This window comes from Hippocampus guttulatus, chromosome 16 (assembly GCF_054856545.1).
Source record: "Hippocampus guttulatus isolate MCC_2025c chromosome 16, RoL_Hgut_1.0, whole genome shotgun sequence".
Taxonomy (NCBI): domain Eukaryota; kingdom Metazoa; phylum Chordata; class Actinopteri; order Syngnathiformes; family Syngnathidae; genus Hippocampus; species Hippocampus guttulatus.
Window position 1 is genome coordinate 4,201,775 of NC_141276.1, and position 12,790 is coordinate 4,214,564.

General features: G+C 46.0%; 2 protein-coding genes across 5 annotated transcripts; one reads left to right on the forward strand and one right to left on the reverse strand.

Annotated features, from left to right (window-relative positions):
• Nucleotides 1-130: 130 nt before the first annotated feature.
• sez6l2 (seizure related 6 homolog (mouse)-like 2) lies at nt 131-8,731 on the reverse strand. 2 transcript variants are annotated; one of them, XM_086132743.1, is made up of 19 exons: nt 8,590-8,731; nt 7,706-7,792; nt 7,441-7,569; nt 7,143-7,358; nt 6,065-6,222; nt 5,673-5,865; nt 5,041-5,226; nt 4,757-4,940; nt 4,455-4,618; nt 3,949-4,143; nt 3,557-3,695; nt 3,055-3,251; nt 2,768-2,962; nt 2,393-2,587; nt 2,117-2,308; nt 1,962-2,000; nt 1,692-1,809; nt 1,483-1,594; nt 131-1,371 (listed from the first exon to the last, which is right to left on the reverse strand). In XM_086132743.1, the coding sequence occupies exons 2-19, from the start codon at nt 7,761-7,763 to the stop codon at nt 1,342-1,344; spliced, it is 2,700 nt and encodes an 899-aa protein (XP_085988869.1). In that variant the 5' UTR covers nt 7,764-7,792; nt 8,590-8,731; the 3' UTR covers nt 131-1,341. The 2 variants fall into 2 exon arrangements, with proteins under 2 accessions (XP_085988869.1, XP_085988868.1); XM_086132742.1 differs by having other exon boundaries at nt 7,143-7,361.
• On the forward strand, nt 8,676-12,388 carry asphd1 (aspartate beta-hydroxylase domain containing 1). Of its 3 annotated transcripts, none has more exons than XM_086132745.1 (6): nt 8,676-8,873; nt 9,777-10,238; nt 10,313-10,516; nt 10,617-10,854; nt 11,631-11,744; nt 11,859-12,388. In XM_086132745.1, the coding sequence occupies exons 2-6, from the start codon at nt 9,792-9,794 to the stop codon at nt 11,966-11,968; spliced, it is 1,113 nt and encodes a 370-aa protein (XP_085988871.1). In that variant the 5' UTR covers nt 8,676-8,873; nt 9,777-9,791; the 3' UTR covers nt 11,969-12,388. The 3 variants fall into 3 exon arrangements, with proteins under 3 accessions (XP_085988871.1, XP_085988870.1, XP_085988872.1); XM_086132744.1 differs by having other exon boundaries at nt 8,681-8,915; XM_086132746.1 differs by having other exon boundaries at nt 8,683-8,915; nt 10,647-10,854.
• Nucleotides 12,389-12,790: the final 402 nt, after the last annotated feature.

Here is a 12,790-nt window from a genome sequence, read left to right on the forward strand (position 1 = left end):
CAACACTCCGACCCTTCTACGTGATTCCTAATCTTTTAATCAAGCATGTTACGTCATGGGAAAAATAATCATGGGGGGAAAAAAAGCAATCCCCGTTGATTCTTTAGTTCAGAAAACTCTCACAGTCAAATCACACTAACAGAATTTAATCATTATTTGTAAAGATGACATCACAACAATTTTTACACCATTCAACAGAGACTTTATTTCCAGTTCAGCAATGAAATTACTGCCTATAAAAGAATGTACTCATATATGAAGCAAAGAAATGCTACTGATTATACTTACATCTACCACGCAACAGCCTCCAGCAGCTCCCATTTGGCACAGTGAACGAGCCAAACAATCCATTTTAAATAAATACATAATGCCTTACAGCAAACAGCCAGGGTTGTAATTTTTCATCAACATAGTGCATACAACATCGAATCTGATATGTCAATAACTATAATGATAATGGCAAGATTGAGCAGAAGCAATATCATTTACAATCAGTGCATGCTATAAGCATAATGACATTCACATCCTCACCTTCCCATGTACAATATGTTATGAGACATTGGCTGTTTTTCAGAAACAGCAAAGCATCAAAAGTAAACACTGCCTTTGTAAACACTACTTCAACAACAGATGAAACACTTATGGACATTATTTAACATGACATTTTGGCACGGAATTTTCATTATCTATTTAATGAAAATATACAACCTCCCATCACCATTTAGAAGTGTAAATATGAGGTTTACTGTATATGTATATATATATTGAATTTAGTACTGTACTCTATATACTGTATACATATCAACCTCAGCCAATATCAAGTCATCTATTTACATTCGTTGTGTTTGTGTGTGTATTTTACACAGAGACAAAGTGAGTAAGAGAGAAAACGGTGAATGAACACATGTTTCCGTTTGTGACACGCGCCACAAAAACAAGCACAAAACATTCAAGTGCGTTCTGTTTGGTCATGAGTGTAAAATTTGCTCATCATTTATATTGCCAGTTTCTCAAGATTTTGGCCTCACTACACAAGAAGGAAAAACAAAAAAAAAAAACAATTCGTCTGTCCCCATGCCCTTTATTTTGCTGGAGTGAATTTGTTAACCCTTGTAAGGCACAAGTCCCAATGCAACACTGACTGACGTCAAATCCGCCGACGGCAGATCAAACAAATCAAAATAGGGCTTCCTTAATTATCAACAATGAATACATGGTGGTGGTAATATTGAAGGATGCTAAATAAAACGAAAGGGGATTTCATGGTTTTCATAGTAATAAACTTGATGTCCTCCCAAAACATTTGAATTGTTTTAAAATCTTACCAAGACAATTTGGCCTTTAAATGGAAACTTCATACTCCCGTGTATCCTGCGAACAAAAAAGAGCAGGCAATCAGAAACAATCTCAGACTGTGACACACACTACAACCATATTAGCATAACTGTCGAAATAAAGCAGCGCAAAGGAAGGTTTCCTCACCCCCGCCTCATACAGAGGGTTGTTGAAATCCGACTCGACTGTAATGGGACTGTAAGAATGTGTGTGGGAAAGAGACTTCCAGAAGAGCGGCTTCCATTCTAGTCTGCAGATGCTAGGAGGAAGAAAATAGAATTCCACGTCATCCCATAAATTCATGACAGGCGTATCCGAGCGTGGATGTGTTACTTCAAACAAGCAGCGGCAATTACTTTGTATAGTACATGTAAATTCCTCCAATCAGGAGGATGACCAGGATGATGGGCAGAATTATTGCAAGTGCGATGTTCTCACTCAGGATCTGATGGGAGGGCTCGAATGATTGAGACACTGCGACACGAAGAAAAGCATTAGTCACATGGAAATGGATCGCCTCTGTTAGAACTAAAATCAAGTCATCCGGTATTCCCGAAATAGTCATTGAATACGACGGTCTAAAAGATGGACTGCCACAGAAGAGAGAGGAGAAGAAATATAACCACCCTCTAATTTGTGATCATCCAGAAGCTCCTCATAGGCCACTGTGTGAAATAAAGGACATAGTGTCAAAATTTGTCATCATCCCCTCATCACAAAAAATATCACCTTCCACAAAAGTAATGGCTATAGTCGGATCTATCTTTTTTTTTTCCTTTACCTTTGCAAAAGGGTGGTGGGCTGTTCCACTGAGATGGATGTCCAGGCACACAGCTGATAATAACCTCACCGATGAGCTCGTAGCCTTCATAGCAGAAGAAACGCAGGGTTTCTCCCGCCTGGTAGCTGTGCTTGTACAACGTTTGGTACCCATTGTCCGGGACGCCAGGGTTCGGGCATGGATCGTATTTCACTGGAAAGAACACAGAGAGGATAGTCACATAGTCAAACTTGATTTGGCAGTGCGCAGGCAGTGGAGCTGGACGGTAACACTTACAGACACACTTTGGGCTGTGGTCACTCCATTTGGGGGTACCGGTGTCTCGACCGTGACAGGAGATTTGGTTGGGGCCCTCTAGCTGGTAACCTTGGTTACAGGAGAAGCGCACAATGGTTCCGACGGCAAAACCGGCTTCGGGGCGCACAGAGCGAGCTCCGTTTACGACCTCTCCCGGGTCAGGACACTGTTGGACTGAAATCAAAACAGAGTGAGTTGAGTCGTTTCATCCACACCAAAAACTCTTTTGCCCTCACGTGGCATCTTATGTTGAGGAGCTATGTCGAAATGAGTTGAGGAGTTTCATTTGGACCAAAATATCGCTTCTGGCATCGAATGGCAATTCTGAACATTTTTAGTGGGGTGGACTCTCACCTTTGACGCAGGTGGGTGGGCTGCTGCTCCAGGAAAGGTCCCACTGACAGGTGATGATGTCGGAGCCACTGATGTCGTATCCCGGTTGGCACTGATAGGTCAGCACACTTCCTCTCACCGGGGACAAGTGGGACGAGCTGCTCCACCCAAACTCGATTTGAGGGAGAGTGGGGCACGTATCATTTGGCTCAACCTCTGCATGACGCACGCAAGCAGACATTTTGCACCGTGTTACGTATGGTCCAAAGTACACCCATCAATTTTCTGCGAAAGTACGCACGCCTTACCACGATAATGAATCAGGAACCCCTGACTAAGAATGAAGCTTGAATCCTCCGGATCGCTTTGAAACTGAAGAGTGACCTCTGACCCCCCGGATACAACTTGGAAGCGCTCTTTGGAACCCAGGTACTGACCGATGGCATGGGACATGAGATCCCGGCCGTCGAAAATGGTCAACACGTCAGTGTGGCGAATATTTAAGCTTTTTGAGGGATTAACAAAAAAAAAAAAAACAGAAGAAGAGGAAACTTTAGGAAACTTTTATTATATATTGTTCGAGACCAGCACTACTTGAATTGATACCATTTACTTTCAATCTAACAAAATAAAGATGTATTCATATTTATTGGTGATCTGACCTCATGTAGCAATTATGCTTTCAACAGACCAAAACAGATACACAATATATTCACTAAAACATAGCAGACTTCACGTAAAGACTATTCAATGTCTACTTTGTGCCACCCATTTAAATAAATTAAAAAAAAAGAAAAGCATCCAACTCACATATGAATGTCCAGTTCGATACGCTTCTCTTCATTGCCGTGGATCTGCCATAAACAATCCAGACCCTTGGAGTAACTCTGAGGCCAATCGGGAGACAGGATGGTACCGGAGGGATCCGTCAGCTCCCCTCCACACAGAGCTAACAGAGCAAGAGAGAAGTAACAAACAGACGTGAGAGATAACAAAGGCAGAAATTGTACAAAGATGCTGTCAATCAAATGACAGTCACCAAAGAGTCAAGCACAAGCCTGAATTGCTTTTACAATCAAGACTCCTGAATTGATCGTAAATGTGAATCGTTATTTGTTTAGATGTGCCTACGTTTAGCCGATAGTCGAGGGTGGGAAAGACTCAGCCGGCCTACTGCTTGGAAGAGAGTCCTGTTAGCATACCTTTGCACACAGGCTCACTGTCATTCCAGTGAGGGTTGCTGGGGTCCACACACTCAATGGTGGCTGAGCCCTGTTCCATGACAAAGCCGGGCGAGCAGCTGAAGGTCACCGTGGTGCCCAGCTGGTAGGTAATGTCACTGCTGCTGAAGTTTCCGTGTGGCATGTAGGGCTCCCAGCAGTGCTCATCGTCAAACGCTAGCAAAAAAAAAAAAATAAATACTGTCAATACAATTTTTAAACAAGGGGAGAAAGATCAAAGAGCGAGATAGAGATAGAAAGAGAGAGAGATGGACGTGACTTCATCAAGCCACTTTGCGAGTTTCCCTCAAAGTACACGAGGGACAGAACAGAACCCGTGTTGTGTTTGGATATGTCGTGAGTCCAAAATGGATTTTGCCCCAGCAACTGAAGAAGAGATGATAAAACCTTTTTTTTTTTTTTTCTTTTTGCTCCAAATAGAGACATTTCCAACACGATGACATGCATCCAGAGGCTTTGCCGCTCACCCTCATATCGCAGCGCCAGGAGGAGAGGGATCGAAGACGAATCGGCCGTGAGCTCCAAGTACAGAGAGGTGCCCTCACTCAGGAGTCCGTGCTCTGGCACATCATCCATATCTGAGTCGAAGAGAGGTGGTGACAGAGAACTGTTCCCACTGCGCACAATCAACCTAAGAGGATAAAATTCATGGCAATATCACATCGTGCATATTTTTAGATGGCGGACACCCTCATAAAGTACGATGTCAGCAGATGAATTTCAACAAAGAAATCATGTTGTTATAAAACTGTTCCACCAAAAAACTTACTTATCATCATCTTCATCCAGTGCGATCCTCTCAAAATGCAAGTGGAGCCTGTGACCCTCTTTGGCCTCAAGTAACCAGTGGCAGCTCAGGTTGTTTCCATTACTGTGGTTGGTTACCGACGGAGGGGGCGGCGACAGTATGCGCCCCACTGTTGCATTACGAATGCACCCCCCACAAGACACAGCTGAGGAAACATCACATGCCACATATTGCTTCAAGCGATGCACCGTGTTCACCCGTCAGTGTTCTTTCACATTCGTGGATTCTAAATGAGGTTGACTGACCAACACACTGAGGTTCGGGTGTGCTCCAGTGCGGTCGGGTTGTGTTGACGCAAGTCGCCACCTCATGGCCGCGGACTTGGAAACCTGGATCGCAGTGGAAGTGAGCCTGACCGCCGGGATGGATGTCGGTCACGGTCACCCCGCCGCTTTCGGGAGAATGAGGAAAGGTGCAGGACAACATGAAAGCTGAAAGACAAGAGAGTACGAATGTAGACCCATCCAGCCACCCATTTTCTGATCCGCTTACGCTCACAAGGGTCGCGGCGGGGTCCCAAGCTGTCTTCGGGCAGTAGACGGGGGACACCCTGAACCTCACAATCACACCCAGGGACAATTTAGAGTGTTCCATTTACCTGCCATGCATGTTTTTGGAATATGGGAGGAAACCGGAGTACCCGAAGAAAACCCACACAGGCACAGGGAGAACATGCAAACTCCACACGGGAAGGCCGGAGCCGGAATCAAACCCCGCACCCCTGTGAGGCGGACGTGCTAACCAGTCCACCATCGTGCAACCCTGCTTAGTTTCACTCCGTGTGTGTGTGTGTGTGTGTACCCGCATTCCAACAGCTTTTGAAAATGGATAGAAAGTATTGAATAAGGTAAAGAGTTCTGTTAAAGTTTCAACTTACCTTGATAGTGCAGGATGAACTTGCCATGGTTGTTCAACTGGCCACTGCGGTAGAGGATGTGCACCTGATTGGTGGTACTGCGAATCACCTGGCCCTCCCTCATCAGGGTCTCGTTAGCTAATAGCTTCGGCGTCGAATCGCCCTGGCCCAGAATGGTCAAGGACTCCTCCTTGGATAGATTCACCTTCCTCACCTAGCAGTCAAAGTCATGTAAAAACGCTCACGTTGACAAAAGGATCTCATCGCGCACATGTGGTGTTTGGAATGAACACAAATACAAAACTCTCACTGGAATTCACAGCACATGACAACATGAAAGACGCGTGATGCGTCAACAAATAGTTGAAAGAAGGCGACCGGGTTATGCAAGCCATTGCGATAATATGCTTTACCTGAATCTCCACACCGTAGCCCGCGTACACCGTAATGCTGTAGGTGCATTCCAGCGGGGAAAGAGATGATGATGATGACGATGATGATGATGATGATGATGCGGAATCTGGTGACTCGACAACATCCTCCATTGCGGACAAAGATGCGTTGCACTGAACTGTACGAATAGGAAAAGAAAAAAAAAGAAAGGTAATTCAACGCAGGTAGAGAATTTGGTACCATGCCTGGTGGTGAATTGTTCTTAGCATTACATTATCTTTTTTTGCTAGGTATTTTATTTTTATTTATTTTTTACTATTCATCCAACTCTCCATTTTCTAAATATCGCATCATCATTCGGGCCACAGGCAGCGGCGTGTGAAGAGGCTTGCTCATCAACCCTCATTTGGATGCACCCGCTGCCGCTGCTGCTGAAAGAAGACCGCCATGAGGCTAATCTCTCGCACACCTCTCGTGGACGTGCCTCTGGGGGAGGGGGGGGGCAGTGGTAGTCTCCAGTAGGTTTCTTGTAATTGTGTCAAATATTTTTTTCTGTCAGACAAAAATTGTTTTGTGTCTTTTGGATCAAGTTGACTGCAAAAGGGAACGCTGTAAATGTTCCCAAATGCGTTACAGTTTGGTCAATTTATCCAGGGAAGGGGGAACATATAAAGAGCAGGTAGATTAAAAGAGAGCCGTTATCCTGACAGTAATGATGAAAAACAAAAGCTTTCCATTGAATGTTGTCAGCCTCACTGTTTAAAGTTCTTTTGGGGATACAACCCCCAAAATATTTCGTTCTCTCTTGACCAATAAGAGTGGACTTGAACAATTTCCTAAGGCACTCTGGTGTCTTGCAAGGTACGCAAAAACCGCAGAAAGCTTTTTGGTCTCTTGACATACTTTAAGAAGTAAGCCGCCTCCTTTTTTTTTTTTTCCTCCCAAAGGACACATTACAGATGTTGAGTGCACACTGCTGACATGCCGGCGGTCAAAACTTGAAAATATTAAAGAGATAAAGTAAACAAAGCCCTTCGTATCATTTTATTCCCTAACCGAGTAAGAATATGAGAATCACGGCGGCATTCATGCAAGTACCTGGCATGTGCATTGTGGTTATCGTGGTCGTGGTGATGAGAGTCGTGGTCGTCTCCTCTTCGATGGGAACGAAGGACATGCGGTTCCTCAATCCCGCGTGGCCGCCTGCGGACGACGAGCCCAGCGCCGTGGTGAGCAGTCCTGGCGAAATGACCGTGGAGGTCGACATGCTCCGCTTGACACCGGGCGCCGCCCGTGTCGGATTGGTGGTCGTGCCTGCTGAGTTTCAATTCAAGATATTTTACCTTCACTTGTTGGGCGAGCCGCTTCGATGACATGACAATGTCTGTTTTGGTACCTGCGGTGGCAGATGACTGGCTTAGGTATTCCTTACTCTGTAGGGCAGCATGGATCATACCACCCAGAGGGTAAGAGTCTGGATGTAACGTTGGTGGTGTATCGGTTTCAGGAATCATGAAGCTCATGCCTAGAAAGCAAACAAAAACATTTTTTTTTGAAAGTGACAAGACACGGCAGAATTTAAGAACATATGAATATGTATGTGCTCACATATAGGACCGCAAAAGTATTCGGAATCGCAATGCCCACATCTATTACTGTACCTGAAACTTGGTGCATCACGGTGGCAGATAGTATCACAGCAAGGTAGGTGAACGCCATGGCTCAAGGTGAAACGATGGTCTGAAAATCTGAAAAGAACAAACTGCTGTTGATGAACAACGTAATATCCCGGGGAGGGGTGGAGTAGAATGATTGCCACACTAATGATTTGATTGCCCTTGATGTTTCACTTTTTGATTTTTACAGATTGGGATTAAACATCTGGAAGAAAGGTACAAACATCTTCCTTGAAATCCGATTTTTACGTGGTATGTTGTACATTGAGGAACCTTTACTGGATCTGGTTCCAAATCGTGTGCAGTGTGACTGTGCACATCAAAACTGACATTTGGCGCAAAAAGTCGGAACAGCAGGTTTTATGTTTACCTTTTGTAGGCCATGCCGATTTGGATCGGAATGGCATTGCCATCCAAACCCATATTCATCAACAGAATAATTCATGTTATTCACTACAGTTCAACGAATTTACAAATGTGGGCCAAAAGAACGGGAGCAAAACGCAAAATCCATCAGCATTAAGGAAAATACCCATGCTTTGCACCTGCGTTCCCTCCCCCAAACGCATGTCCGAAAATGCATTCTCCCGAACGCACATAACGACCCTGCTCTTTCTGCAGCTACACCGCAAACGTTTTTTTTTTTTTGCTGTCATTATTTTGTGATTGCAACGAATAAAAAAAAAGCACATCGAGGCGTTTCCTCGATGATGCCAGCCTTGTATGTCACGAAATGATGGGTGCTTTGCAAGGCAGCATCCTTCGCACCTCTCGGTCCCTCTTTTTTTTTTTTTTTTGTCGAGGACCATTTTGGGGCATCACTCGTCCTGATTACAAGGTGAGGGAGTCAGAAAACATGCCTTACGTACCTTTATCTCGCTTCCTACGATGGTTTTATGACACAGTATCCTGTTGCTGTAGGCCCCGTCAACAAGGTGCTGAGGTTCGCCCCCCCCCCCCCTTTATGGCTGCATACTGACGGTTGACGCATTCGGCTCGGATTGTGAGGTTTCTGTGTGGGGACACCAAGCGCCCTCTAGCGGCCGTGTACTGGAACCGCGGGGAGGCGTGCGGTAAAAAAAAAAAAAACAACAACAAAAAAACCCCCATCCAGTCTGGGAGCAACGATCAAACAATCACGGCGCAGAGGCGGGTGCGTGAGTGCTTGAGACACATCTCGCGGCGGTCTATCAAGGTAATAAAGAGTCACTCGATGCGCAAGGCCTGGGCTAAAATTTGATTTGTAAGATCCGCAAGTGCCAAAAGCGCACCTTGATGCGATGTTTGTGGTCGTTTGCGACGTCAAAGATCGCGGACGTTCAACATGGGCCGGCGGAGCGGCTGTTGATGCAGAGCTCAAAAACGGTAGCTGGACTTGAGACAACCACAATATTTGTGGGACAGCTTCCGAGTGACATCTCAGTTGGTTTGCATGTCAACCTTTGTCACTGTCACTAAAACGTATGGGGATCCTTTCCTCACACGACATGATCGAAATGTTGACAGATTTAGAAGGCGCGGCGGCTTTATAGATGAAACTAATCATGGAAGAAGCTTCCAAAAGTTTTGACCAGATGAAGAATATGCGCGCTAAATGATCAGCTAGGGTGAGATCTTGCAGATCTTGCGACCTTAATTCGAGACCTTGCGTGGAGTCATAAACCCGCACAAGCAACTAGAACAAGTTCGTCAGTGCTCTGTGGAGAAGCGGTGACCTCGCATGGATAAGAGATGCTCCATGCCAAGCTTGGCCTCAGCACTGCGTGAGCCAGAAGGGGATTAAATAAAGAAAATAAGTGAATGAGGCTGTCTGTAAGCAGGACCGGCCAATGGCGCGTTCAGGCTTTTCTTGTTGGTAAACACGGCATCTTACGCTTAACATGATCTTTTTTTTTTTTTTCCAAAAGACTCAACACTCATATGTTCATTTAGCCGAATAAAATCAATGATGATTCATTTGAAAAAATAAACACTTGTCATCGAGCCGTAATTGCTCGGTCTATCTCTACTCATAATAATGCATCCCTTCATCTGTTAATCTGTTTCGGTATTTCAGCGCCCGATCATAAAGATGTGGTGGTCCTTGGACATGCTGCCCTCGCCTCCTTACGTTGAGCTCGGAGTCCACTCGTTGAGTGTTCTTCTGTGGACGCTCGCGCTCTTGTTCCTGTGGCACTGTTATCGGATAGGCTCGGATTTGCCGATGGGGGTTCGCGCACGAGGGGGAAAGTTGGGCTCCGGAAGGTCCACGATGTCTCTTGGCGGAAGCTGCGCGGGAGCAAAGTACGAAACCCGGTCCAAGCTTCTCAGGGGTGATCCAAGGAACCCGTTTTCAAGCATCGAAACGGAAGAGGATGAGGAGCTGGCGCAAGGCTACCTCACACCCGTGCTTAGCCATGCCTTGTTCCCAGCGCAGGCATCCGCACAGGCCAAGAAACTGTACTCGGCCTTGCAGGAATACGCCAAACGCTACAGCTGGGTGGGAATGGGCCGCATTCACAAAGGCCTCCGCGAGCAGGTACCGTTTCTTTTCACGTCACATATTCCCGATTCCAGAGTGATCAGGAATTTCTCATTCTCCTCCCCTTTTAGATCAAATTAAATGACCACTCAGCGATACAGAAGCCGCATCTCTTCTTCCTACCAGATGTCCCGAGTGTTCCTTTTTTCCCACGCGATGCCCATCGGCATGATATTGAAGTCCTGGAAGCCAACTACGCTGTCATCCTGGCTGAGTTCCAAGCTGTTTACCAGAGAGGCCTCGACTCCAAATTGGGATGGACCGTGGGACCAAAGGTACAATTCTCATGTACTACAGAAAAGGGGTTACCCAAACCTTTTGGTACCGCTTCACATTGGAGTCAATGATTTGGCCATCGCTGGGATATTAGCGTAGGTTTGCCGTGAGGCACCTTGTCTCTTTCAGGGCCAGGCAGTGTTTCCACTGTACAGCGCGGGCGTGTACGTGGCAGCCAACTGTCGCTGCTGTCCCTGCACGTATCGGACACTGCTGTTGCTGCGCACATTCATAAGCAGCAACTCCTTGGGATCGGCTGGATTTTGGTTGCTGGGACCCGGTGCTGCACTGGGGAGCTCATACGGACCGACGAATACGCGGCTGCGGTGTCATCTAGGTCGGTATATGAAGTCCTCTGCAAAATCTATGACTTGACATGACGGGGTGTTTCAGAGTTTTAGGGAATGACCTTTTTGAGTGACTGTGACCCTGAGGGACACCACTGCTGGGTTCTGAGGAGTACTATAAATACGACTGTTCAAATAACCTTGGACCCTTTTGCAAAATGCAAACTGCATTAACATGGTGTGTTTGGTCAAAGTGATTGGGCTATATCACAGGTGTCAAAGTCAAGGCCCGGGGGCCAGATCCGGCCACCCACATCATTTTATGTGGCCCGCGGGAGCAAATCATGTGTGTCAACTATCATGATTCTTGCTGAAATCTGTACCAAAATGTCAAATTGTCATGGGTAATAAATAACATTGAGATTTTGAAGCCGTAACTCCGAAGTGGCCGGCGACAAAAAATGAGTTTCACACCCCTGGTCTATATTGTCAAGTCCAGGTCGAAAAGTGGGTCGATAATCAAACACTACGTCGAGAAGCACTGACATCTCCTGGTTCCTTTTTTCAAATCCACAATTTGTTCCATTGCAGTGTGTGGTTGTCAGACGATTACAAAAAGTGAAATAAAATAAAAACGAATGAAATAGCACAACCGGTGCTGAGTGAAACAGATGATTATTTAGGTTCATTTCGACTTAGCCCATTTTCTGCCGCCACCCAGCTGGCTTCTAATCCTTTTCCCTTAAACACAGACAGGGATGAAGTGCGCTGTCTTGTTGCCTTTAAAATAAAGACAGAATGATTTTGGAGCCCATCACGCTTGCAGGTCTGCAAACTCCCCCCCTGTGTGAGCTGGTGGTGGGAGGGGAGCCTCAGTGTTGGTCTGAGGGACACTGCCTGCTGATTGATGACTCATTCCTTCACACCGTCTCACACAAAGGTTGGTGAATCACACAAACCGAATGCACATTTGGACTCCCTAAAAAAAGTCACATTGGGTTTTCCAGCTCCTTATTTACATTTTATTGTCATATATTTTTTTACTTCCCCAAAGGGCCCCCGGATGCTGGACCTCGAGTCATCCTAAGTGTGGACGTCTGGCATCCGAACGTGGCGGCGGCGGAGAGACAAGCGTTGGACTTCATGTTCAGTCCTGATCTCTGAGCACTTGGGCGTTTTGATTCCACCCTGAACTTTGAACTCTGCCACTTTTGCAAGATGCGTGGGGGGCGCCTTTGGGTTTCGAGGGTCTCGTCTATGGATCACTGTGTGCGTTATCCGTTGAAAATCATGTTGGCCATTTTCTGCACTTTTGACCCCCGATGCATTCATGGTGCGTGCATGAAAATATGATCACACTGTACATGTCTGCCATAAACAATGTGCGTCACTTGGAGATACAACAAGACCTCCTTTAGCATCCGAGAAGAGGATTAGAGGATCCCGTTAGATAACATTCTCACAAGGGTGTTTGCATGCGAAACTTGACGTCATGTTTATTGTTGGTGCATGCGTCACGTTGAACATCAACACCTGACGATCACGCCGCCACACTACGGCAAAATAAAATAAACAAAAAGCGGATTCCGTAATTTAACAGTTGAACACTCGACAATATATTTGGATCCCAAATGGACAAAGGAGCTTTATGAAGGATGTGACAGAGATTTTATGTGTGTGTGTGTGTGTGTGTGTGTGAGCTGAACACAAGTCCATCCATCCATCCATCTTCTACCGCTTATCCGGGGCCGGGTCGCGGGGGCAACAGCTTTAGCAGGGAAGCCCAGACTTCCCTCTCCCTAGCTACTTCTTCCAGCTCTCCCCGGGGGATCCCGAGGCGTTCCCAGGCGAACACAAGTCATCGAACGATACATTCAAAGCTAATTTGCATCGGTTTTCGGTTTGAAAAAGTACCGCAGGAAGCTGCAAATGCATTCAAATGACCGACGTTGCTTCCTCGGAGGCAACGTTGCCTGCGACGGTTTT

Bases quoted from the DNA above. Each gene is read 5' to 3' on its own strand.
- asphd1 (XM_086132745.1), top strand. From the start codon at position 9,792: ATGTGGTGGTCCTTGGACATGCTGCCCTCGCCTCCTTACGTTGAGCTC. The intron at 10,855-11,630 runs GTCGGTATATGA...TCACGCTTGCAG, and splicing joins GCGGCTGCGGTGTCATCTAG to GTCTGCAAACTCCCCCCCTG. The intron at 11,745-11,858 runs GTTGGTGAATCA...ACTTCCCCAAAG, and splicing joins TCACACCGTCTCACACAAAG to GGCCCCCGGATGCTGGACCT.
- sez6l2 (XM_086132742.1), bottom strand. From the start codon at position 7,763: ATGGCGTTCACCTACCTTGCTGTGATACTATCTGCCACCGTGATGCAC. The intron at 6,223-7,142 runs GTACTTGCATGA...CTATTCGTACAG, and splicing joins AACCACAATGCACATGCCAG to TTCAGTGCAACGCATCTTTG. The intron at 2,001-2,116 runs GTAAAGGAAAAA...TATTTCACACAG, and splicing joins CCCACCACCCTTTTGCAAAG to TGGCCTATGAGGAGCTTCTG.